At 41.3% G+C, this 25253-nt stretch overlaps 3 protein-coding genes across 4 annotated transcripts; all 3 read right to left on the reverse strand.

The window, feature by feature from the left end:
- Positions 1–2164: 2164 nt before the first annotated feature.
- On the reverse strand, positions 2165–8032 carry krt1-19e (keratin, type 1, 19e). Its single transcript, XM_077195014.1, has 8 exons — positions 7450–8032; positions 7231–7313; positions 6804–6960; positions 6441–6602; positions 4538–4663; positions 2978–3052; positions 2700–2848; positions 2165–2420 (listed from the first exon to the last, which is right to left on the reverse strand). Exons 1-8 carry the CDS (start codon positions 7948–7950, stop codon positions 2279–2281), a joined length of 1395 nt encoding a protein of 464 aa, XP_077051129.1. The 5' UTR covers positions 7951–8032; the 3' UTR covers positions 2165–2278.
- Positions 8033–11858: 3826 nt separating this feature from the next.
- On the reverse strand, positions 11859–14039 carry LOC143701597 (keratin, type I cytoskeletal 50 kDa-like). Of its 2 annotated transcripts, XM_077195016.1 has the most exons (8): positions 13784–14009; positions 13503–13747; positions 13217–13299; positions 12984–13140; positions 12740–12901; positions 12523–12648; positions 12211–12431; positions 11859–12060 (listed from the first exon to the last, which is right to left on the reverse strand). In XM_077195016.1, the coding sequence occupies exons 1-8, from the start codon at positions 13965–13967 to the stop codon at positions 11919–11921; spliced, it is 1320 nt and encodes a 439-aa protein (XP_077051131.1). In that variant the 5' UTR covers positions 13968–14009; the 3' UTR covers positions 11859–11918. The 2 variants fall into 2 exon arrangements, with proteins under 2 accessions (XP_077051131.1, XP_077051130.1); XM_077195015.1 differs by having other exon boundaries at positions 13503–14039.
- Positions 14040–16781: 2742 nt separating this feature from the next.
- Positions 16782–18887, reverse strand: LOC143701617 (keratin, type I cytoskeletal 50 kDa-like). The gene is made up of 7 exons (XM_077195051.1): positions 18381–18887; positions 18130–18212; positions 17897–18053; positions 17653–17814; positions 17436–17561; positions 17134–17354; positions 16782–16983 (listed from the first exon to the last, which is right to left on the reverse strand). Exons 1-7 carry the CDS (start codon positions 18825–18827, stop codon positions 16842–16844), a joined length of 1338 nt encoding a protein of 445 aa, XP_077051166.1. The 5' UTR covers positions 18828–18887; the 3' UTR covers positions 16782–16841.
- Between the last annotated feature and the right edge of the window lie 6366 nt (positions 18888–25253).

Genomic DNA, 25253 nt, shown 5'->3' on the forward strand with positions numbered 1-25253 from the left:
CGCTACAACCAACCAGAGCAACGGACGGCTATTGCTGAGTGAGTCCCATGCGTTTTTCCACTAGCGGAGCTAGTTGATATATTAAACTTTTGCCATATCCGGTCGTCAAAACTCCGAACACATCTTCCTTTTTTAAGAATGACTTAAGTGACGTTCTCTTAACTCCAAGTCATCCAGAGTTACGGCCAAAGCCGATTCGAAAGACCGCTGTTCGCCAGCAGCATCTTCTTTGTTTTCAAGTAGCAGGGAAATCACGTGGAACCGTCACAAATCTGCCGTCATTATGTTAAGCCCGCACACCAACTCTATACACGATGTGATTGGCCTGACCAGAGTTTGGTTTTAGCAGCTCGAATGCCAACGGAGTGTTGCTAGACCACACATTGCTGCAAAATAATTTCTACTGCCGCTAGGGTGCGTCTAGATTTCTAGGCTAGGTTTGGGGTGCCATGTCATCTGCTGGTGGTGGTCCACTGTGTTTTAGTCGTCACAGTCGTCTACCAGGAAGTTTTAAAGCACTTCATTTTTCCTGCTGCTGACCAACTTTATGGAGATGCAGATTTCATTTTCCAACAGGACTTGGCACCTGCACACAGTGCCAAAGCTACCAGTACCTGGTTTAAGGACGATGGTATCCCTGTTCTTAATTGGCCAGCAAACTCGCCTGACCTTAACCCTATAGAAAATCTATGAGGTATTGTGAAGAGGAAGATGCGATACGATACGCCAGAGCCAACAATGCAGAAGAGCTGAAGGCCACTATCAGAGCAACCTGGGCTCTCATAACACCTGAGCAGTGCCACAGACTGATCGACTCCATGCCACGCCGCATTAATGCAGTAATTCAGGCAAAAGGAGCCCCAACTAAGTATTGAGTGCTGTACATGCTCATACTTTTCATGTTCATACTTTTCAGTTGGCCAACATTTCTAAAAATCCTTTTTTTTGTATTGGTCTTATTAAATATTCTAATTTTCGAGAGATACTGATTTTGGGATTTTCATAGTTGTCTTTTTTAATCATCACAATTAAATGAAATAAACATTTGAATATATCAGTCTGTGTGTAATGAATGAATATAATATCCAAATTGCAAAAATAAATCACTTTTTGATGATATTCTAATTATATGACCAGCACCTATATATATATATATATATATATATATATATATATATATATATATATATATATATATATATATATAGGTTTTGCTATGCACTTCTACTTGCAAATTTGTTGTACTGCACCATAAACACTTTCTCCCCTTTATTCTTTGCTAGTGTCATTTTTCTTTTTTCTTAAAATCATTTTCTTGGTTATTTTGACGTTGTTTCAAAGGCTGCCAAATTTCAAAATAGAAAATAAAAAACTAAACTAATCCTGTGTAGAGAATCCAGTAGCACAACAATCATCATGAAAAGCTTTAAACGTGTGAGTTTAAATACCATGAAAATGAATTCTGCTTACTGACCAAACCAAGTTTCTTTTATGGGCTTGGCTGGGCTGGGCTGACATTTCAGTTGACGTGTTTGACATTTGTGGTTTCTTTTATGTAAAGCAGCGTTGACATGGAAAGGTGAGGTTTATGCAAAGCAAGTTCATCAGAACAATTACCAGATTTGTTTGTTTGCCACTTGTCATTTTAGCAGCAATTGAATCATCTTTCATTACGGTTTGACCTTTTTGTTGCTTTATAACATAGCAGGAGAGATTTGGCAAGATTGTGTAATGCTAACTGCTTTATTGTGCACTGACCCAACACTAACCCTATACTATAAATTATCTTATCATCTTATCGTATGAAGGTACTCTCACTACCATTATTTTTTCACATTCCTGTGTATTCATTCAGCAGCTGCAGTCATCTGAAGTCTGTTGCTAACCCAGCCCATCAAGTGTTGAAACTTTCGTAACTTTTGTAGATAGTTGCATTTCTGACGTTTTGCTAACCTAGTTAAAAACAATGTTTTTAAGATTTTGGATAATGGGATGAGACATAATGCTCACCTGGATTTATTTGAGGAGGTGATTGAATTGGTATTGAATATGTTTAATGATTTGCATTTGTAATTCCCACTTTGCATTTGTTTTGTTGACTTTAACTTAAGTTGAAACATTTCAAACTTGCACCCATACACAATAGATGACAGAACCACACACATTTTGTCTATGGCATGTTTTTATTGCTGTAAATGCTCACAAAGTACCACCACATTTTTGACAGCTTGATAAGAACCACAGGTGTATTCTCCAACTGACATGACTCTGGTGTGCTTTACTTAACAAGGGATGTTGAAGAGGAAGAAATCAGCGTCCCACCATCAACCACCTCTTCCACTACAGTGATCACTGCTGTTCTGGTGGTGGTGATGGAGCTGGAGGAGGAGCTGGAGCCAGAGTTGGCTGAGATTGCGAGGCTGTTGGGAGACAAAAATATGCAACCAGTCAAACCTCACATGCCCAATTTGCACTATCTATCTATCTATCTATCTATCTATCTATCTATCTATCTATCTATCTATCTATCTATCTATCTATCTATCTATCTATCTATCTATCTATCTATCTATCTATCTATCTATAGTATCTAGCAGGAAAATAATGTGTAATTTTCAGTCTGCATGTATGCAAGAATATACCAATTTGGAGCAGAGCATGTACTTGTTGATTTCTATATAAACATGTATGTGATTTACCTGCCGCTGGCCTCTGCATCCAGCAGTCTCCTGTACTCTGCGATCTCCATCTCCAGTCTGGCCTTGATGTCCAGGAGCATCTGGTACTCTTGACTTTGGCGCTCCAGATCAGCCCGGAGCTGCACCAGTTGGCCCTCCATTCCACCCACCTACAAGCCCGAGGGGAGAAGACAGAACTTTTAACCCCAACACAGGTCATTTAAAAGCCTAATTAATGAGCTGGCTACAGTAAGAGTGAGATTTATGAGATTCTTAGCCTTACTCTTAGGAGGTCTCACCTGTGCCTGGTAGCTGTGTAGCTGCAGGGAATAGCGATTCTCAGTCTCACTCAGGGTGCTTTCCATAGATGATTTCTGGGAGGTAGGGATAATGAGAAAAACATATGTTAGCAACTACCAAAATTGTACATTTCTTTAAACTTTTGTCTTACTTTCAAATTGTTTTATCAACATTATACATTTATTTTATGTTTAAATAATTTGCTTAATGCTTAAAGGGGTAGTTCACCTAAAAATAAAAAATTCTGTCATTAATTAATCACCCTCATGTCGTTCCAAACCCGTAAGACTTTCGTCCATCTTCGAAACACAAATTAAGATTTTTTCGATGAAATCTGAACGATTTCTGTCTCTCCACAGACAGTCTACGCAACTGACACCGAAGCTTCAAAAAGTTCATAAAGAGATCATAAAACTAATCCATATGAATTGAGGCGGTTTAGTCCAAATTTTCTGAAGTGACTATCACTTTATATGATTAACAGATTTAATTTAGGCTTTTATTCACATATAAACATTAATCAACTCACACATTAGTTATGGTAAACAGAAGCTCAAGCATGTTCGCTTGACGTGCGAAAACCAATGAGTTTCATTCTTGTGTTACGCAGCTCGTTTGAGCTTCTGCAAGAAGTTTGTTTTCACGCATCAAGCAGTTTCAGTTGAGCTTCTGTTTATGTTTGCTGATCAATGTTTAAATGTGAATAAAAGCCTAAATTAAATCTGTTCATCATATAAATTGATAGTTACTTCAGAAAATTTGGCCGAACCACTCAATTCATTTGGATTAGTTTTACGATCTCCTTATGAACTTTTTGAAGCGTCAAAGTGTCAGTTGCGTAACTGTTTATGGAGGGACAGAAAGCTCTCAGATTACATCAAAAAAGATCTTCATTTGTGTTCTGAAGATAAAGGAAAGTATTACGGGTTTGGAACGACATGAGGGTGAGTAATTAATGACAGAATTTTCATTTTTGGGTGAACTAACCCTTCAAGTAAATGGCACTTGGTTTGAGATTTTGATATCTATTGCACTGACATTCATATATTGTTAAAGTTAAAACTATGTTATATTGACAGCTAGCGGTTGAAATGGGTACTGCAGTCCAAACTCAAAATAGTGGAGAGAATTTTTTGCCGCCCCCTTCTCCTCAGACTTGGGCTCACACCCAAATTGATTGTAATTGATAATGGAAAGCGACGAGCCATAGAGTATAAGTTGACCAGCTAATGTGTGTTTGGAATGTTTTTATTGGTCGGTAGAATTTGCGATCTCTGACCCGGGGTGTTGAAATGCCATTGGGTAAATTGGCAGTTGGTGGGATCACACAGACGAAAACAAAAACAGATATTCTGACACAGAACGCAAATTTAAAAATAGAACAACTGGCTGTAACATTGTTTTTCAGAGAAAGGAGCATTTGAATGTTTAGCATTAGCATGCTTCCTACATCTCTGCAAATGCTTCACTACAGTAAAAAAGAAAACGGCATAGAACACATTTAAGTGTGTCTAAATAGTTTTTGGGCCCACTTGTACATTTCTTGAACACATACTCACCATGGAAAGGAGGGACTGAAGCTCAATCTCCAGTGACTGTACTGTGCTCTTCACTGTGTTGACCTCGGTTTTTGACGTCTGCAAGGTCTCTGTGCTTGTTACAACCTCTTGTTTCACGGTCTCAGACTGCAAAATAAGTATTTAATTTTTAATTTTTTGATTTTATGCATGTATAAACCCAACATAGAGGTACCTGTGAGGTGATTTCTTTAAGACTGCAAGGGAAGCTCAGCTTCCCCTGTATAATGTCAAAAAAATAATGGTCAAATATGTACTATTGTGTTAATATTTTATTGACTAAAAATGCGTTAGAACAAGTTAATCTCGAAGACGACTTCGTTCAGAATCAGCAACGTATAGCAGGTCGGCTGACTCGAGTTCCTTCTCATACAGTCTCGTAGCATCACAGTGCATTTCCCTATGGCATTTCCCCATTGAAGCTGAGCGTCCATTGACTTCAATGGGGCTGCTTAGAACAGTTTTTTTCAGTGCTTCGAAACTAGACGGTCATTGGATAAATCTGCGATTATGTCCCGCCCACGGACGCTCAGCTTCTCTGGGGTGAATAGAGAAGTGGGCTGGCCCAGAGTCCGGGCGTCTGCGTGATGATTGGAGGATCTGTCGAAAGACTGCATCTCCTTTTGACTGACAGCTATTTTGTACTATAAGAAGTCGCTGAAGCTATTCGCGCTCAGTCCCATCGCGGATTTCTCAAGTGTAGTCAAAAGACAAACTGCTGCAACCTATTTCTTGATATTTGCGTGCGAAATTACCAATTTTCATTTATATATTTCACAGTTACACACCACATCCCTTGTTTGAGTTTTAGCGAGTTTAATAAAAATTTTTGATCGTCATTCATTCATTCATTCATTTAGTAGGCAAGGCTAGCGTGGGTGAAACTGCACACGATGTCAGACAGTGCTAATATTGTCGACCTGATTTTGGCGAAGTCATTTGAAAGTCTTCCTTACGAGGAAAAGCTTAAAATTAAACAGAAGGGCAGATCACCACCTAAGATTGATTTAGTGCAAAAAATAGGGAAAAATAACAGGTCCTTTCAGCTCTCCTGGTATGACAAAATTAGCTGGCTGACTGGAAGTGCTGTGACAAATAAAATGTAGGCCTACTGCTGGCCATGCCTCTTAATGAAACCATCTCACGGATGTGTTGTTTGGTCAAAGGTGGGGTTTGAAGATCTGTCTAACTTTGACAGGGCATATAAAAGACATGAAAAGAGCCATGAAAATGTGAGTGCATGTGCAAGATTAAGTTGCATGGGCAGGATCAGGGTTGAGCATGCAATCAATAAAGGTGCTGGCATTCAAGTGGCTTAACATAATGAAACAGTAAAAAAAACAGGGCCTTCCTAAACCGCCTTATTGATGTGACATCCTTGCTTGGCCGGCAGGTGCTGTCATTTAGGGGACATGATGAGAGTAGTGAATCATCCAACAAGGGGAATTACAGGGAGTTCACAGAAACATTAGCTACATATGAAAATATAAATAGTCACTGGAAAAGACGCCTAGTTGGTACGACAGGGTCACAGAGCATTTTCTTGAAAAGGAACGCAGGGCAGAATTTACGTTTAAATAAATGGACAATTCTATGATGTAGGCCGAAAATGAGCTTCCCCTCTTTGAGAGACCAGCAGCCGCCACTTATGGCACATACATACTACTTCTCACCAAAATAAAAGTTTTTTTTTTTTTTTTGCAAGTTCTGATCAACATTTTGTTTTAATCTTAGTATTGATGTTTTGCTTTCCTTTCATTAACTATTATTTGGACCAACTTTTTTATTCTATTTCTGATATTTTTGAGCTGGGCCCATGGAATTCATATGACTGTATGGGTGTTGTGTTACTCATATACAGAGTTAGGTTCTGGACTGAACCAACCTTCTCCCGGAACCAGCCTTCAAGGTCTCTCTGGCTCTTGGCTACGACGGTCTCGTATTGCTCACGCAACTCAGCTAGAATTTTGGAGAGGTCTTCCTGTGGTGCGGCATCAACATCCACGTTGATCTGTCCACTCATCTGTTCACGTGAGGCCAAGAGGTCCTGAAGATACATTATAATTTTCAGATGTCAATTCAATTTCAAAATATCTTCCCATCATCACCTGTTTATTGTCTTCAAAAGCCATGGTATGGAAATATGTTACACAGCAGTGACATCTTGAGCTTAAGGCTATAAAGCACCTGTGTGAACAGGTTATGTTCCATTATGAACAGCCTAAAGTGTTTTGAAATGATTAACTACCTCCTTGTGGTTCTTCTTCATGTAGACCAGCTCCTCTTTGAGCCCTTCGATCTGCAGATTGAGGTCTTTATTGTTCAGGTTGAGCTCGCTAAGAACACTCTTTAACCCGGCTATGTCGGCCTCCACAGACTGACGCATTGCCATCTCATTCTCATATCTATCAAGCAACATTATTAAAAGAACGTTCTTTAATCAACATCAAGATTTTACGTTAAATTCATTGTTTACAATAACAAGTGCAAATAGACTATTAAACTATTTAAAAATGTTTAGCATTTGTCACAGAGAAGAACATGCAAATGACCCAAAAGCAGATTTACAAATGACTTGCACTGCAGTTATATGTTGTTGTTTTTCTAGAATGTATGTGCATTTACATATTCTATATTATCTATTTATTTATTTAATAAAAAATAAATATAATTACTTCATTCTGAAATCATCTGCAGCCAGGCTAACATTGTCAATGCTGAGGTGGACTGTGTTCTTTACCTGCATGGCACCCAAGATCTGAGAACAAAACCCAAGAAAAGTAAAAAATTATTTGATTTTGTTTTGTTTGCATATTGTATAGGGAATAAAGATGATTAGGTTATGCCATTTTCTTATAGCAGTAACCACAAAGAATCTACCTAGCTAGACTTACTTTAGCCTGGAGGTCACTGGTAGTAGCCTCGAAGGCTGAGTAGTTACGAGCACTGCCAGAAGGAGAGATTCTGCTCTCAAGGAATTGGCGTATTTTCAACTCAAAGTCAGCATTGGCCTTTTCAAGGCAGCGAACCTTCTCTAGGTAAGTAGCCAGACGATCGTTAAGATTCTGCAATGTGAACTTCTCATTGCCAATGATGCTGTCATCTGCTCCTCCAGAGACACTGAATCCTCCCCCTGCTGCAGCACCAAATCCTCCAAAAGCACCTCCTGCAGCACCAAACCCGCCTCCAAATCCACTTCCTGACCCTGCTGCGGACATGGAGCGAGAGACACCGGAGATCCGGACCCCTGAACCCCCTGCACCCCCATACACGCTGCCAGCCCTCATGGCGCTGATATGACCACCTCCACCTCCTCCACCTGAAACGGAGAGTCGCGAGAAGCCCATTGAGGACCTGCTGGAAACAAAGCTGCCGCTGGAGAAGGTGGTAGCCATGTGGACGGTGGTTTTCTGGTCTTACTCTGCTCTGCCTGGAGAGTGAGTACAGTGGAGAAACTCTGGGTCCTTTTATGTGCTGGTGAAGATGGCAAGGATTTCCATCAAAAACTTGCTGACACAGGCATTCTGTCAGCTTCAATGATCTTTAAGTGAAAAGTGACTCTAAAACAAAATTGGTTGATTGATAATCCCCTCAAGTAAGTAAGATAGACACTTGCACTCCCCTCTAAACTTTCTCAGGTGAGAGCTCTGTACATGTTTAGACATTTGTGGACATTTTTCACTGCTGATTTTGGTTTAAAGCCCCTCACTCTCTAAACCCTGGAATATTCTAGACCACCCTTAAAAGGACAGTTCATCCAAAAATAAAAATTCTGTCATCATTTACTCACCCTCAATTTGTTCTAAATCTGTATAAGTTTATTTCTTCTGCTTCACACAAAAGAAGATATTTTGAAGAATGTCGGTAACCAAACAGTTGATGGCCCTATTGACTTCCATATTATGGAACAAAATACTATGAAAGTCACACGGGCCCATCAACTCTTTGGTTACCGACATTCTTCAAAATATCTTTTTTTTGTGTTCAGCAGAAGAAAGAAACTCATACAGGTTTGGAAAACTTGAGGGTGAGTACATGATGACAGAATCCCAAGTATCTCTTTAAAGGCTGTTAACTAACTCAATAAAATGATACTCTCATTTAAAACTTTACTGCTTGTTACTCTAAAATCTGAGCCACAAAAAACTCACTGCAGAATTTGAACACCAGCTGCATCATACAAGTGATGTAGCCATATTGGAAGAAGAAAGTGTGACTTCAGAGCTATGCTGATCTCATTGACAATTGAAGATTTGCATGCAGCAAATTATCAGACATTCTCCCGGAAGTTCCAGGAGTCTCCTGCATATTGATAGCGGCTCCCTGATGCCCGTAAATTAGTTAAAATCTACTGGAATCTAGAGCGATTCCTCCCTGAAATGACTTTTTGCAGGTTGGGATGTCTTAATTATGATCTAACAGTTTTACTATATAGGGGCACGAAGAGGTAAACGTGGACTGTTTGAACCTTCTCATGTTTGAGCATGTAGCAGGATGTTTCCCACCATGTTTGGCTTCATATCAAATTCCTCCCTTAGGCTGTTGAGCTCAGTGCAGACCTCTGCGTAAAAAGAGATTCATGATACACTTTATTTTGTATTTATTTTTTGCCTTTAGTTCTCTTGTCGTTATATTTAGTATTTGGTGTAAGCTTAATTCTTACTTTAAAATAAAAATGGGCTTTTTCTAACTAAATCTTTTTTCAACTCTTTAATTTGGGCATAAGATTCCCAAAGTAAACAAAACTATTCTTCAACGCCATATAAGCGATGGTGTTCAACTGTTAAATTATACAAAACTTGATTGTCTGACCTCAGTAGATTTTGATTAAGTTTGTACAGTGTGAGCATGTTAACATTTATATACAGTACAGTATGGTTCTGTGCCCATGCATGTATACTTATGTATGTATATACAGTATATATATATATAGGCCTATATATATATATATATATATATATATATATATATATATATATATATATATATATTATTTTTATTATAATATACATTTAATGTATTAATGTTATTATAGATTTCATGTATTATTGTTATTATTATAGATATTGCAGTTTATATGTGGTAGGGGGTGGGGTGTTCGTCTGGTTGTCTACCAAAGTTAAACGTGGGGATAAAAAAAAAAGTGCAGATATGTTCCCATGACTGTATTGCACTGTTTTTGTTGTTGTTGTTGTTGTTGTTGTTGTTGTTTTACTGTCTGTGAAATAATAAAACTTGTGGATTTAAGATTTGGCTAATATTTAATGATTATAACTATGTTTAATATAAATGTGTGCGTGTATACCCTGTGATCGATTGACAAACAATCTGCCCAGTGTTTCACCCCCGGCCCTCCAGCATCCTCTACAGAGGACAGCAGTTTGGAGAATGAATGGACGGATGGATATTTTATGTAACAAAAATATCTGAATGCACATTTGATTGATGAGTTTTACGTTTTAAAACTTCAAATCAGATTATCAGTAATTATAATACTATAATTGATATATTCATTCTTATTTACCCAATTTTGCTGTTCATAAAGTACCCAGTTTCAGATGTAAGCTATAATTCAGCATGCTTGAGCTGCAGCTGAAAAAGTTCCCTGTTCCCATAGCGTTGTCTGGATTGTGAGCAAAAAAATAAATTCTCCGTTGTATATAGGCCTACCCAAAAATGTTCGTCAAATACTACACTATTGTAAAAAGTTATTTTTTTTTAATGTAATTCAAAGTTTTAAACAATGGTAACTAGTCTTATTGCATTTTCATAAGTAACCAGTTGAAAATGTATTACAATTAATAATTGTTCATCAATTTTGTCATTAATTTATCTTAAAGCATGTGGCATAGGCTATTTATGTTTTAAATATGCCACAACGGTGAAAAGTATGTTCTCTAATGCAAACGAGTCACCTTAAGAAATCCGGTTATTTGAATCCCAGAAATATCCTTTTCAGGACAATATTTAGTTAAGTTTCTTGGAAATATAAACTTGATGTACAAACACTGTTTGTTTGTCAGCGTGCGAGCCAACCACAAGAGCGCGCGCGCGTGACAAGAATGGCGCGGTTTTCTGAGGAGGAGAGTCAAGAGAAGGTGAGACACTTTACTTCACTCACCAACAAAAAAATATATAAACGTTTATGGCCAGATGTGGAATATCATAATATTAATAACGTTATAATCTATAATTGAAAACCCTTATTCATAGAGTAGGCCTACTAGAAATGTTTCCCGAATTTAGAATGACTTGTAACAACAACAGTTGAGTTCCATAATGACAGATAAAAAAAAAAATCCAGATAAAGACAGTGGTTTCAGATAAAGTGTGTAAAGATATTCTACATTTGGCTGAGTTTGACGACTGCTGCGAATAAAACAAGATTCAGAATCCAAATGCTAAAGATAATGGTCTCATCCATATTGATGTAGCTACAACAATAATCATTATCAATAATCATAATAAATACTTCAAGTTGTCTTATATTCCCACAAAATTTACCTTATAATTGGATTTGCAATTTTACAAGGATGTGTAGAAATGTGTCTGCATTACATTCACAATGCTTAAAAGTTTACTTTAAGTGGGCCTATTGAGATTTACCTAGCTTTCTTGGTGCCATAAACGAGATAACATATTTTGAACAATCTGTCAACTTTGTGTTGTAACCTCACCCTTTACCCCATGGCATAATAAAGTGTGAATGACCTAAAAGCACAAGACTGGTCAAAATTGGTTGATTGATAATCCTGTCAAGTAAGTAAGATAAACACTTGCATTCCCCCTCTAAACTTTTCTCAGATGAGGGCTCTGTACATGTTCAGACATGTTTGGAGTTTTTTTCACTGCTGGTTTTACTATCATTTGTCATGTTTTAGACTCTACATACTCAGTGGTGCATAAATGCATTCAAATTGTTGAGGGTGTGCCAGAGCGAAGTTTATTTAGTTATTTTGATGGCTGGTCGTATATGTGAAACATACTTTAATTTGTACATGGATATATCTATCAAAAAATAATGTCTTTGTCCTTTGCAGCAAAGTGAACATTAGCCTGATTTAATGTATTTAATTTAATGCATCGGCATCTTAAAGCTATTTAAATGTTTGTACTGGTATTTGAGAACAGCCATGTAATCAGGTCTTTGAGTTAGTTGGTATTTCTTTTTTCTAATTCTAATGTTTTACCATAATACTAGCTGATCTGTTTTTTATTTGATTTAAATGCCTTTTGCCTACATTCACATTGACTCAATATGGTATCAACACAAAACTAAAGAAAATAAGACAAACACAAGAAATTCTCAGTTAGGCCAGTTTATTGGTATTTTTTTAATCACTCTTTGGTAGATTGTTGCTGCTCAAGAGCTCTTTTGAGTGGTGGTCTTGCTGGTAGCCTGGGAAGATGAGCTGACCACTTTGCCATCCACCACCTCTTCCACAATGGTTACCACTTTGCGTGTAGTTGTGCTTGAGCTTGAGCTTGAGCTTGTGCTTGAGAGGCTGCAGAGGTAGAAACATACAATTAAATGACTGAAATGCTAGGCAGGTTTTTCCATCCCACTTTAATTTAGTGTGTTGCAATAAGTCACCACTGCTCACTGAAAAATGTTGTCACTACTGTCAATAAATGTTATGTTGTAGATGTCTCACCTAGAAGTCTCTCCATCCAGCAGTCTTCTGTACTCTGCGATCTCCATCTCCAGTCTGGTTTTGATGTCCAGAAGCATCTGATACTCTTGTCTTTGGCGTTCCAGATCGGCACGAAGTTGCACCAGTTGCTGTTCCATGCTGGTCACCTGGAACTGGTAGCCGGACAACATGGAGCCGTAGCGGGCCTTTGTTTCTGCCAAAGTGCTTTCCATTGATGATTTCTGTTGGGGGGGGGGAATTAATTATTCAGTGTTCTGCACAATGTGATGACGAAAATGTATTTATTAAGGGGTTTTTTTTCTCCTTGCTTACCATACTAAGTTGAGACTGCAACTCGATTTCAAGACTCTGGAGTGTGCGTTTAACCTCTGTGATTTCAGATCGGGATGTTGTAAGGGTTTCTGTGCTGACAGCAACTTCCTTGTTAAGGGCTTCGCTCTATGAAAGACAATCCATAGCAAAGCAGTCATGTAAGTCTGTTGGTTTTGATTATAATGCTGACCTTTCTTTAAAAACATCAGATTTTTACCTTGGACTGGAACCAAGCCTCAAGATCTTTGCGATTCTTATTAGCAACAGCCTCATAATGCTCACGGATTTCAGCCATGACCTTTGACAGGTCTTCCTGTGGTGCTGCTTCAACCTCTACATTGACCTGTCCACTCATCTGGGCACGTGCCGCCAAGAGTTCCTAAAGATGTAGTAAGAAACCACTGAGCATTTGCTTCGTTTAGAGGAATCACTTATTTATCAAAGAGTGTGAGCCAACATACCTCCTCGTGGTTCTTCTTGAGGAAGATCAGCTCTTCTTTCAACCCCTCAATCTGCATCTCCAGATCAGATCTGGTCATTGTCAGCTCATCCAGCACCCTTCTCAGCCCAGCAATATCTGCCTCTACAGACTGACTCATGCTCAGCTCATTCTCATATCTACACAAAAAAGTAACTGATATAAATGATTTGACCTTTTATAGATGTTGGAATTGCTGATTGTTTATTCACTTACTTGACTCTGAAGTCATCTGCAGCCAGCTTAGCATTGTCAATGCTCAAGTAGATGCCTCCGTTTAGACCAGTAGCATGCTGAATCTTAAAGTGGAAAAATGAATAAATAAAGTCAAATTTAGATATCTCCTGAAGTTACCTTCTTGAGAAATATGGTATTATTCCCATGCATTTTAAATATATGCTTTGCAAATGAGGAAACATGGGATATTGAAATTGGATATTTTTTATCTAAAGGTAGGTTAATGATTGACTTGACTTAGATGTTCTGTAGTTATGTCACGTACCTTGGCCTGAAAGTCACTGATAGTAGCGTAATAGGCACTGTAGTCCCGAGAAGAGGGGGATGTCTTGCTCTCCAGGAACTGGCGGATCTTCAGCTCAAGATCAGCATTGGCCTTCTCAAGGGTGCGCACCTTCTCCAGGTAGGTGGCCAGACGGTCATTGAGGTTTTGCATGGTAGCTTTCTTATTTGCAGACACATCAAAAGCATCAGCCAGGTTGAAACCAGCACCTCCTCCAAAACCAGCGCCTCCTCCAAAACCAGCGCCTCCTCCAAAACCAGCACCTCCAGCAGAGAAGGAACGAGAAGCAGAGGCACTGGAGATACGGACACCGGTTCCTCCTGCTCCCCCATACACACTACCGGGACGCATTGCTGAGACACGACCAGCTCCGCCACCAAAGCCAGAGAGATGAGAAGATCCTCCTGAGGACATGTAGCTGCGGGTGGATGATGAAGAAGACATCATTTTGAAGGAGGGTTGCTGTTGTTCTCTACTCTGGAGAATGAGCGAGTGGATGAGTGAGGAGGAGAAGACCCTTGCTCCTTTTATGTGGACAAATGGGGGAGGGACTAGATGGATGGATTGCCTAAGGTGGGGGAGTGTAAAACTATTTGCCCATTCCCCGAGGTACCAGGCGTGACCGAAGACAGGTTTGCATGGTATGTTAACATATAACAGTTTCACTTAAATCCCTCAAAAATTCCTTAAAGTTTGACTCAAGCATGAAATCATGGATTGACTGAAATGGGGGTTTTCCTTCTTTTTTTGTGTTTTGTTAAATTAACAAATTTCTTTCTGCTTTAATGAAACGTTTGATGTTTGCACAGTATATTGGCCCTATCAGTCCGATAAGTAAAATAGAAGATTATATGTAGATATAGTCTAGAAACAATAGAAAAATGATCATAGGACCCCACATTATATGTAGTTGGCCTATTATTAAACACAAATTAATTAAAATGTTTACTCTGTGTGGGACACAGGCATTTTATTTCTTGATTCTTTGTTATATTATTCTTGGCTGTACATGTATCTATCATTTATTTAATACAGTGGTTTATAATAGGACAATTTGAAAATGATTGTTGGATAAAAGTTGTATTTGTTTTATTTATTCCAGCGACTCATTTGTTTGTTTTCCCCTGCACATATTGTTTGGTGTCATTTGACACAAGATGTAGACTTCAAAGGTGAAATTATATGTATTTTCATAAAAGGCAGATTCATAAAAAAAATCTGTGAATATATTAATAATATAAATTATCCGTTATCAGGATTGACAAATTCGATTACCTAGTTTGCATATGTTTTATATATATATATATATATATATATATTTTTTTTTTTTTATTACCAGATTTACATTACATTTAAATATACATTTAGACATACATTTAAAGAACAAATTTGCTTAATGCCCTTACTATTGCATCAAAATGAGCTAGATTAAAAACCAAATTATTTAAAGTAGGTTTAGCTTGTCTGAAGTGGGTTTCGGATGGGTTTGATACTAACCAGATTTGTGAGGGGTTGGAATGTTTGGCAAATTAAAAGTTTCAATGTTGTATGTAACAAAGTTGTGTAGGGCAACTTTTAAATGTTTGGAATGTGGAGTGAATGTAATACCATAAATCTAAACACAGTTTGTTTCTAATATACAGTAGTTTCATTCAAAAAAATTAATAACTGTATAAATTCCAAATATAATAGAACTAATTATTAAGTGGTGATTATTAGATTTTGAGTTCCGAGTGACACTGTACAGAGTTAACCCTACTTTACACCTTTTGACCAACAGGAGGCAATGTCCAGAGGCTATGCAGTGTCCCTCCCTGTATTCAGTATGTAGTCATGCAACAAAAGGGACTTTATTACACTGCAATTGCTGCAGGGATAGTCACCTAGAGCAGTGTTTCCCAACCTCATTTCTGGAGGCACGTTGATGAATCAGGTATGTTTACCTGGGGTTTGCTCATTTACTCAAGGCAACAAACCCTTTGGGGTTTGACCCTGCAACATTTACCAGCTTATGTCAATTCAGTGGTATTGCTGACCGCCATTCTTAAGGCGGTGCGACCACACCGCGCCCCATGCTTAAGGGGTTCCTGCAGTGAACGGACCGAGGGGAATGGACCATGCTTGAGACGGCCCTGATTTCTGACACACTTTTGGTGCATTTATTAGCAAACCGTTTTGAAAACGCTTAATTTGATTCCATCCTGACTTTGGTCAGGAATGGTCTGTTGATTACCTGATTTAATTTGATGAGGATCAGAGAAACTTTGTAGTAGGTATTAACAAAGAAAATTAGTTTTTGAAGAATTTAAAAATAGATGATGGACAATACAGTAATCAACAGCGGAACAATTGTAATAATTGAACTCTGCATGCCTCTGGGAATCTTGAGCAAAAGCGTGATGTAGACGCTCAGAGGCTGGTAACAAAGACATATGCAAGTTTATTTTTTTAACACTCAAAAGCATTGCTTAGATGCTGCCTTAAGGCCTCATTATGCTTCTGCGTCAACTCCACGGCGTAGCTACGCCGTCACTCCTACGGCGTCGTGGCCGTTTTATGGTTCTGCGTCAGGTTGAACTGCATCGCGGTGCATCTGACCAATCACAGCCCTTGTGGTCTGCGTTGCCGCGACGCGTAGTTACAATTTTTTGGAGATGCACGTCGAGCTACGGCGGAGGGGTTCGCGGCGACGCAGAGGGGTCTGCGGGGGTACGCCGTCGATTCGACGCAGAAGCATAAAACAGGCTTTAGGCCCTGTAAGACTTTTTCATCAAATTAATTACTTGATATATATTTAAGGGTTCGTATGGTCATGAAAAACATTGAAAAGTCATGGAATTTTAAAATAACTATTTCCAGGTCTGGAACAGTATTAGAAAAATAAATAAGAGAATGTTTTCTTATACGTCGTATATGCGAAAAACTTTTCTTTTATTTGTACATGGATATATTTATTAAAAATTAGTGTCCTTGTCCTTTGCAGCAAAGTGAACTTTAGCCTGATTTAATGTATGTAATTTAATGCATAGGCATCTTATTGTTATTTAAATTTTTGTACTGGTAATTGAGAACAGCCATGTAATCAGGTCTTTGGGTCAGTTGGTATTTCTTTTTTCTAATTCTAATTTTTTATACCACACCTAGGCTAATACTAGCTGATCTGTTTTTTTTATTTTATTTAAATGACTTTTGCCTACATTCTCTCATTTACTCAATATGGTATCAACACAAAACTAAGGAAAATAAGACAAACACAAGAAATTCTCAGTTAGGCCAGTTTATTGGTATTTTTTAAATCACTCTTTAGTAGATTGTTGCTGCTCAAGAGCTCTTTTGAGAGGTGGTCTTGCTGGTAGCCTGGGAAGATGAGCTGACCACTTTGCCATCCACCACCTCTTCCACAATGGTTACCACTTTGCGTGTAGTTGTGCTTGAGCTTGAGCTTGAGCTTGTGCTTGAGAGGCTGCAGAGGTAGAAACATACAATGAAATGACTGAAATGCTAGGCAGGTTTTTCCATCCCACTTTAATTTAGTTTGTTGCAATAAGTCACCACTGCTCACTGAAAAATGTTGTCACTACTGTCAATAAATGTTGTGTTGTAGATGTCTCACCTAGAAGTCTCTCCATCCAGCAGTCTTCTGTACTCTGCGATCTCCATCTCCAGTCTGGTCTTGATGTCCAGAAGCATCTGATACTCTTGTCTTTGGCGTTCCAGATCGGCACGAAGTTGCACCAGTTGCTGTTCCATGCTGGTCACCTGGAACTGGTAGCCGGACAACATGGAGCCGTAGCGGGCCTTTGTTTCTGCCAAAGTGCTTTCCATTGATGATTTCTGTTGGGGGGGAAATTAATTATTCAGTGTTCTGCACAATGTGATGACGAAACTTTAAGGGATTTATTTCTCTTTGCTTACCATACTAAGTTGAGACTGCAACTCGATTTCAAAACTCTGGAGTGTGCGTTTAACCTCTGTGATTTCAGATCGGGATGTTGTAAGGGTTTCTGTGCTGACAGCAACTTCCTTGTTAACGGCTTCGCTCTATGGAAGACAATCCATAGCAAAGCAGTCAGGTAAGTCTGTTGGTTTTGATTATAATTCTGCCCTTTCTTTAAAAACATCAGATTTTTACCTTGGACTGGAACCAAGCCTCAAGATCTTTGCGATTCTTATTAGCAACAGCCTCATAATGCTCACGGATTTGAGCCATGATCTTTGACAGGTCTTCCTGTGGTGCTGCTTCAACCTCTACATTGACCTGTCCACTCATCTGGGCACGTTCTGCCAAGAGTTCCTAAAGATGTAGTAAGAAACCACTGAGCATTTGCTTCGTTTAGAGGAATCATTTATTTATCAAAAAGTGTGAGCCAACATACCTCCTCATGGTTCTTCTTGAGGAAGATCAGCTCTTCTTTCAGCCCCTCAATCTGCATCTCCAGATCAGATCTGGTCATTGTCAGCTCATCCAGCACCCTTCTCAGCCCAGCAATATCTGCCTCTACAGACTGCCTCATGCTCAGCTCATTCTCATATCTGTACAATAAAGTAACTGATATAAATTATTTGACCTTTTATAGATGTTGGAAGTGCTGTTTGTTTATTCCCTTACTTGACTCTGAAGTCATCTGCAGCCAGCTTAGCATTGTCAATGCTCAAGTAGATGCCTCCGTTTAGACCAGTAGCATGCTGAATCTTCAAGTGGAAAAATGAATAAATAAAGTCAAATTTAGATATCTCCTGAAGTTACCTTCTTGAGAAATATGGTATTTTTCCCCCTTTTTTTAATATATGCTTTGCAAATGAGAAAACATGGGATATTGAAATTGGATAATTTTTATCTAAAGGTAGGTTAATGATTACCTTGGCCTGCAAGTCACTGATAGTAGCGTAATAGGCACTGTAGTCCCGAGAAGAGGGAGACGTCTTGCTCTCCAGGAACTGGCGGATCTTCAGCTCAAGATCACCATTAGCCTTCTCAAGGGTGCGCACCTTCTCCAGGTAGGTGGCCAGACGGTCATTGAGGTTTTGCATGGTAGCTTTCTCATTTGTAGACACATCAACAGCATCAGCCAGGTTGAAACCAGCACCTCCTCCAAAACCAGCGCCTCCTCCAAAACCAGCACCTCCAGCAGAGAAGGAACGAGAAGCAGAGGCACTGGAGATACGGACACCGGTTCCTCCTGCTCCCCCATACACACTACCGGGACGCATTCCTGAGACACGACCAGCTCCGCCACCAAAGCCAGAGAAATGAGAAGATCCTCCTGAGGACATGTAGCTGCGGGTGGATGATGAAGAAGACATCATTTTGAAGGAGGGTTGCTGTTGTTCTCTACTCTGGAGAATGAGCGAGTGGATGAGTGAGGAGGAGAAGACCCTTGCTCCTTTTATGTGGACAAATGGGGGAGGGACTAGATGGATGGATTGCCTAAGGTGGGGGAGTGTAAAACTATTTGCCCATTCCCCGAGGTACCAGGCGTGACCGAAGACAGGTTTGCATGGTATGTTAACATATAACAGTTTCAGTTAAATCCCTCAAAAATTCCTTAAAGTTTGACTCAAGCATGAAATCATGGATTGAGTGAAATGGGGGTTTTCCTTCTTTTTTTGTGTTTTGTTAAATTAATAAATTTCTTTCTGCTTTAATGAAACGTTTGATGTTTGCACAGTATATTGGCCCTATCAGTCCGATAAGTAAAATAGAAGATTATATGTAGATATAGTCTAGAAACAATAGCCAAATGATCATAGGACCCCACATTATATGTAGTTGGCCTATTATTAAAAAAATATATTAAAAAGTTTACTCAAATATATTTTTTGTTGTGTGGGACACAGGCATTTTATTTCTTGATTCTTTGTTATATTTTTCTTGGCTGTACATAGGTATCTATCATTTATTTAATCCAGTGGTTTATAATAGGCCAATTTGAAAATTATTGTTGGGTAAAAGTTTTATTTATTCCAGCGACTCATTTGTTTGTTTTCCCCTGCACATATTGTTTGGTGTCATTTGACACAAGATGTAGACTTCAAAGGTGAAATTATATGTAATTTCACAAAAGGCAGATTCATCAAAAAAATTCTGTGAATATATTAATAATATAAATTATTCGTTATCAGGATCGACAAATTCCATTACCTAGTTTGCATATGTTTAAAAAAAAAAAGATATATATATATATATATATATATATATATATATATATATATATATATATATATATATATATATATATACATAATCATATATATATATTATACATTTTATACATTTAGATATACATTTAAACAACAAATTTGCTTAATGCCCTTACTTTTGCTTCAAAATGAGCTAGATTAAAAACCAAATGATTTAAAGTAGGCTAGGTTTAGCTTGTCTGAAGTGAGTTTCGGATGGGTTTTGGGTGACTTGATATTAACCAGATTTGTGAGGGGTTGGAATGTTTGGCAAATTAAAAGTTTCAATGTATGTAACAAAGTTGTGTGTAGGGCAACTTGTAAATGTTTTATAATGTGGAGTGAATGTAATTCCATATATCTAAACACAGTTTGTTTCTAATATACAGTAGTTTCATTCAAAAAAACTAAATAAATTTCTAATATAGTAGACCTAATTCTTAAAGGGACATTGTGTAGGAATTTCTCCCGTCTATCGGTGAAATTGTATTTTGCATTCAAACGAATTGTGCTCTCCAGCGCCTCGCTTTTTCAAATGCGTGTTACATCTACGTTAGCTGTTATGTACCAAAAAGCTATGACAGGATGTCTTCTAAAAGCACTTCGTCGAGTTTTCCTTCGGGTGAACAGGTTTGTTATTTAAAAAAATTCTCCTGTGGCTCAGCATATGTATGGTCCGCCATTAAAAACAACAGTGCAATGCAGCCTTTTAAACTTGCCGGGGCGGTGGCAAGCGCCTCTCACTGCTCTGCTCCTCCGTTTCTGCTGCTTTCAGTTATGTGACGCTGGTTCTGAACGAAATCGCATTGTGGAAACGCGTTGACCTATTACTTTTTGACCCTCTCTGCTATTATACTTTTTCAAGATGGCGGAACGACATGGAAGCCTCCGTGGACCTACCCCTCACACGTATATAAAGATAATAAATTCTTCGTTTACGAGGATAAGTCAGATAATTGGCAGAGGTATTTGTACACCATTGAGGACATATTTATGAATAAAAATATTGATTTTAGATAATAAAATACCTAAAACACTACACATTGTCCCTTTAAGTGGTGATTATTAGATTTTGAGTTCCAAGTGACACTGTACACAGTTAACCCTACTTTACACCTTTTGACCAACAGGAGGCAATGTCCAGAAGCCATGGAGTGTCGCTTCCTGTATTCAGTATGTAGTCATGCAACAAAAGGGACTTTATTACACTGCAATTGCTGCAGGGATAGTCACCTAGAGCAGTGTTTCCCAATCTCATTTCTGGAGGCACATTGTTGAATCAGGTATGTTTACCTGGGGTTTGCTCCTTTAATCAAGGCCACAAACCCTTTGGGGTTTGACCCTGCAACATTTACCAGCTTATGTCAATTCAGTGGTATTGCTGACGGGGCCGTTCCTAAGGCGGTGCGACCACACTGTGCCCCGTGCTTGAGGGGTTCCTGCAGTGAAAGGACCGTGGGGAATGGACAATGCTTGAGACGGCCCTGTTCTCTTACGAGAGGTTCTCTTGTATTTCGTAAGCTAGCTTACGCTACGGGTAAAGTCATCTTTGCTCGCGATATTGAAGCCAAAAATTATCCTTAATTTTGCATTTATTGTCAACGCAGAGCAGCAGCCAGCAGACCTAGTGCAGGCCATCTTGCGTGCTCATTGGCTGCTGTGCGGTATTTGCTGCAGCCTACCACTGAGCCTCGTGCGTGACGTCACGCGCACTGAGGACGCTTCGCGCCTCTACGCGTCACAGCCCGCCAAGACGGGGGTGGGTAGCGCATAAAAGCCAGGCTCGGAGGCTGCGTCACTGATTTCATCATCTTCAGCGAAGCTCTCCGCATCGCTGGACTCTGAGAGAAGCCGCCGCCGTTGAAACCAGCGACCAGCACGCAGAGGAAAGAGCCTGAGGAAGGCGGCCATCTTTGCCGCCTTCAGCCTTCCGTGCCTGCTATGCCATCCAGCGACGAAACTCCTTTTAATGCTATTGCTTTCTGTGAGGGTTCGCCGCTGCGACACTCACTTTCTAAAAGAGTGCGAGGCGTTTTTCTAAAAATGCCTCGCATTTCCTGTGGCCCGTGCGAGACCCGCCCGGCGCCGGAGACCGCCATGTGATCTGCGCTCTCTAGCTGGGCCCGGAACATGTGAAGCGCTTCCGCAGTCGACCCTGCGGGCTCGACTCGAGGCCTTCGCTGTGGATACGATACTGTCACCCCGCCCTCTGGACCGCTCAAGAAGAAGCGCCGTTCACAGAAGCGAGCGGAGCCTGAGGTCACACTGTAGAGCTCGCCGGATTACGTTACATCCCGCCAGCTTCTCTCTCTCCTTCTCCGCCCCTCCTGGACGTGCAGCTGCCGGCTTTGGCCCTCACAGCTGCCGCCTCAGAGGACGAAGCTGAAGGAAACGGACCCAGGTGACAGCTGTTCCATGCTGACATCGGACAGCGAGGAGTGGTTGAGTTTTCATCACTCCGCCTCCTCCTCGATCCAGGAAGGCTACAAAAGCTACTGCAGCGGTGTATTCGGCAGCCAACAAGCCGGTAATGCAACCCGCTCGCCTACACAAAATCGCCGTTGCTGTGGCGACCCAGACAAATCTCTCAAAAGATGGTTGCGTCCCGCTGTGGCCGGACCACCATTGAAACATCACGCCCTGTCAGTCCCCTTAGAAAGGCTACTGCAGCAGCAGCCAAAGAGCCGGTAATGGGCGAGGGCGCACACATGGCTATGAATGTAAGTTACCTGCCAGCTTACGAGCGCTCACGCTTACTAATAAACACCCGGCGTTTCTCGCGCATCACAAAGTTATCTCAAAAGTTCCCCATTCAAAGCAATCGGGACGTCTCATGTGAAACAGCCAGCCATAGCTGTCAGCGAGCCGCCGCATTCAAGCACTGAGGGCGCGCACGCCGCGCCCATACCTCCGGTTCAGTTTTCCGAGCCGACGAAGTGTGACGATCGGAACCCGGAGGCTATTCTGCCCGTGGCTATGAATGTAAGTTACGTGCCTGCTTACAGCGCTCACGCTTACTAATAAATGCCCGGCGCTGCTCGCGCATCACAAAGAAGGGTATAATGTTTGGCTATCCGACTCAGGCCGATGGTTTCATAAGTGTAGATAAGGTGTCCACATCTCAGTGTTCACCCCTACACACAAACACTATGCCCATGTCTCTCGCTCTCACAGAGCCCACTCTCATAAAGCTGGCAAATGCCGCTCGAGTGCTAGCTGTAGAGAATGTGCCCACAAATCTGTGCTAACACCTACTCGCTGCCCGCTCTGTTACACGGCAACAGCCTCACAGCGGCCAAGTTATGACTGTAAGTCATGTGCCCACTAACGAGCGCTCACGCTTACTGACAAACACTTCGCCCCAGGCTCCGCTCGCATTATATATCGTCACAAAATGTTCCCCATTCCCAGTAATCGGGAACAGCTGTCAGCGAGCCACCGTTCCTGAGATCTGAGGGCGCGCGCGCCCCCCGCACACTCCTCCGGTTCAGTTTCCCGAGCCCGCGAAGTGTGGCGATCGGAACCCGGAGTCCATTCTGCACATAGCTGTACATGTAGAAGCATGGAAGGCTATTCCCGGTGTGTCAGAATGGGTGCTGAGCACAATAAGACAGGGCTATTCGCTTCAGTTCGCTCGCCGTCCCCCTCGCTTTCGAGCACGGACCGAGATGAAAGTGAAAGGGGAAGTAGCGCATCTTCTCCGCGCAGAAATTGCCAAACTGCTGTGCAAAGGGGCCATAGAACCAGTACCTCCTTCTCTGAGCGAGTCAGGCTTTTACAGCCGTTATTTTGTTATTCCCAAGAAGGACGGAGCTCTAAGACCTATCTTAGATCTGAGATATTTGAACAAAGCTCTTATGAGACGGCCGTTCAAAATGCTCACGACCAGACAAATCCTCCCGCAAATTCGGCCGAGGGACTGGTTTATCTCTCTCGATCTGAAAGATGCATACTTTCAGATCCCGATAGTCCCCCGTCACAGGCCATTCTTGAGATTCACCTTCGACGGTCGGGCATATCAATACACCGTCCTCCCGTTCGGCCTGTCTTTGGCACCCGTACATCTACGAAGTGCATGGATGCGGCTCTTGCCCCCTTGAGACTGAAAGGGCTGCAAATAATTTTGAATTATTTGGACGATTGGTTGATCTTAGCACAGTCAGAAATAGAACTGATATCTCACAGAACAGTGCTTCTCAGCCATCTGGAGCTTGGGCCTCACGGTCAACTGGACCAAGAGCTCATTACTGCCCAGTCAGTCAGTTTCCTTCTAGGAATAGAACTGGACTCTGTGGCTATGACGGCCCGTCTATCGACACAGCGCGCGCGCCGTGTTCGACACCTGGCCGCGTCTTTCCAGGAAGGCAGCATCAGATCTCTGAAGACATTCCAGAGGATGTTAGGCTGTATGGCATCAGCTGCGGCTGTGCTTCAGCTAGGCTTGCTGCGCATGCGCCTGCTACAACGCTGGCTGAACGCCCAAGTGCCTCACCAGGCTTGGGTTGCAGGCTACAGACAAATCAGAGTGACTCAGAGCTGCGTTTTGGCTCTGCAGCCCTGGTTAGCGGCCGACAGGTACCAGCGGGGAGTGGCAATGGGGGCTGTCTCACACCAAAAGGTCATCTCGACGGACGCCTCCAACTTAGGTTGGGGCGCCGTCTTCGAGGGCAGACCGTTCTTAGGCCTGTGGTCAGACCAAGAGAGACGCTTCCACATAAACTGTCTGGAACTGATAGCGGTCGAGAACGTGCTCAAAAGCTTCCTCCCGTTTATACAGGACCACCATGTGCTAGTCCGCTCGGACAACATGTCTGAGGTGTCCTACATAAACCGTCAGGGCGGTGTCAGTTCCAGAAGTCTTTGCCATCTGACAGAACACCTTGTATGGTCTCAGGACCCTCTGCGCTCGCTGAGAGCTGTGCATGTGCCAGGCCACTTGAACGACGGTCCAGACGAACTGTCCAGGAACTACGTTCCCCCAGGGGAATGGTCCCTGCACCCCCAGACAGTCCAGTTACTGTGGCGCCTTTTCGGCAAAGCGAAAGTCGACCTGTTTGAATCAAAAGACAACGCTCATGGCCCACTGTTCTTTTCAAAGAACGAGGATGCGCTGGCCCAAGTCTGGCCCAGCCTCCCACTTTATGCTTTCCCTCTGGTCTCTCTGTTACCACAGGTAATCAAGACGATCAGGGAAACGTGCCACTCAGTGCTCCTTATAGCCCCGCGCTGGGAGAATCAAACCTGGTTCCCGGAGCTGATGCGGCTGTCTCACACAGCCCCTTGGCCGATTCCGGTGAGGAGAGATCTCCTCTCTCAAGCCCGCGGCTCAATCTGGCATCCTCATCCAGAGCGCTGGTCTCTGCACGTATGGTTAATCAACGGACACCCGTTGTCCTGCCAGAAGGAGTGATGAACACGAATCCAGAGCTCCAAAGTGTTCTCCAAATGGTGTGCTCATAGAGATCTAGACCCACGAACGTGTGGGGTCCCGGGGTTCCTTGGCTTCCTTCAAGAGCTGTTGGATAAGGGCAGGTCCCCATCCACGCTTAAAGT

This window comes from Siphateles boraxobius, unplaced genomic scaffold (genome assembly GCF_051911475.1).
Source record: "Siphateles boraxobius isolate OS27281-9 unplaced genomic scaffold, OSU_SipBor_1 33, whole genome shotgun sequence".
NCBI lineage: Eukaryota > Metazoa > Chordata > Actinopteri > Cypriniformes > Leuciscidae > Siphateles > Siphateles boraxobius.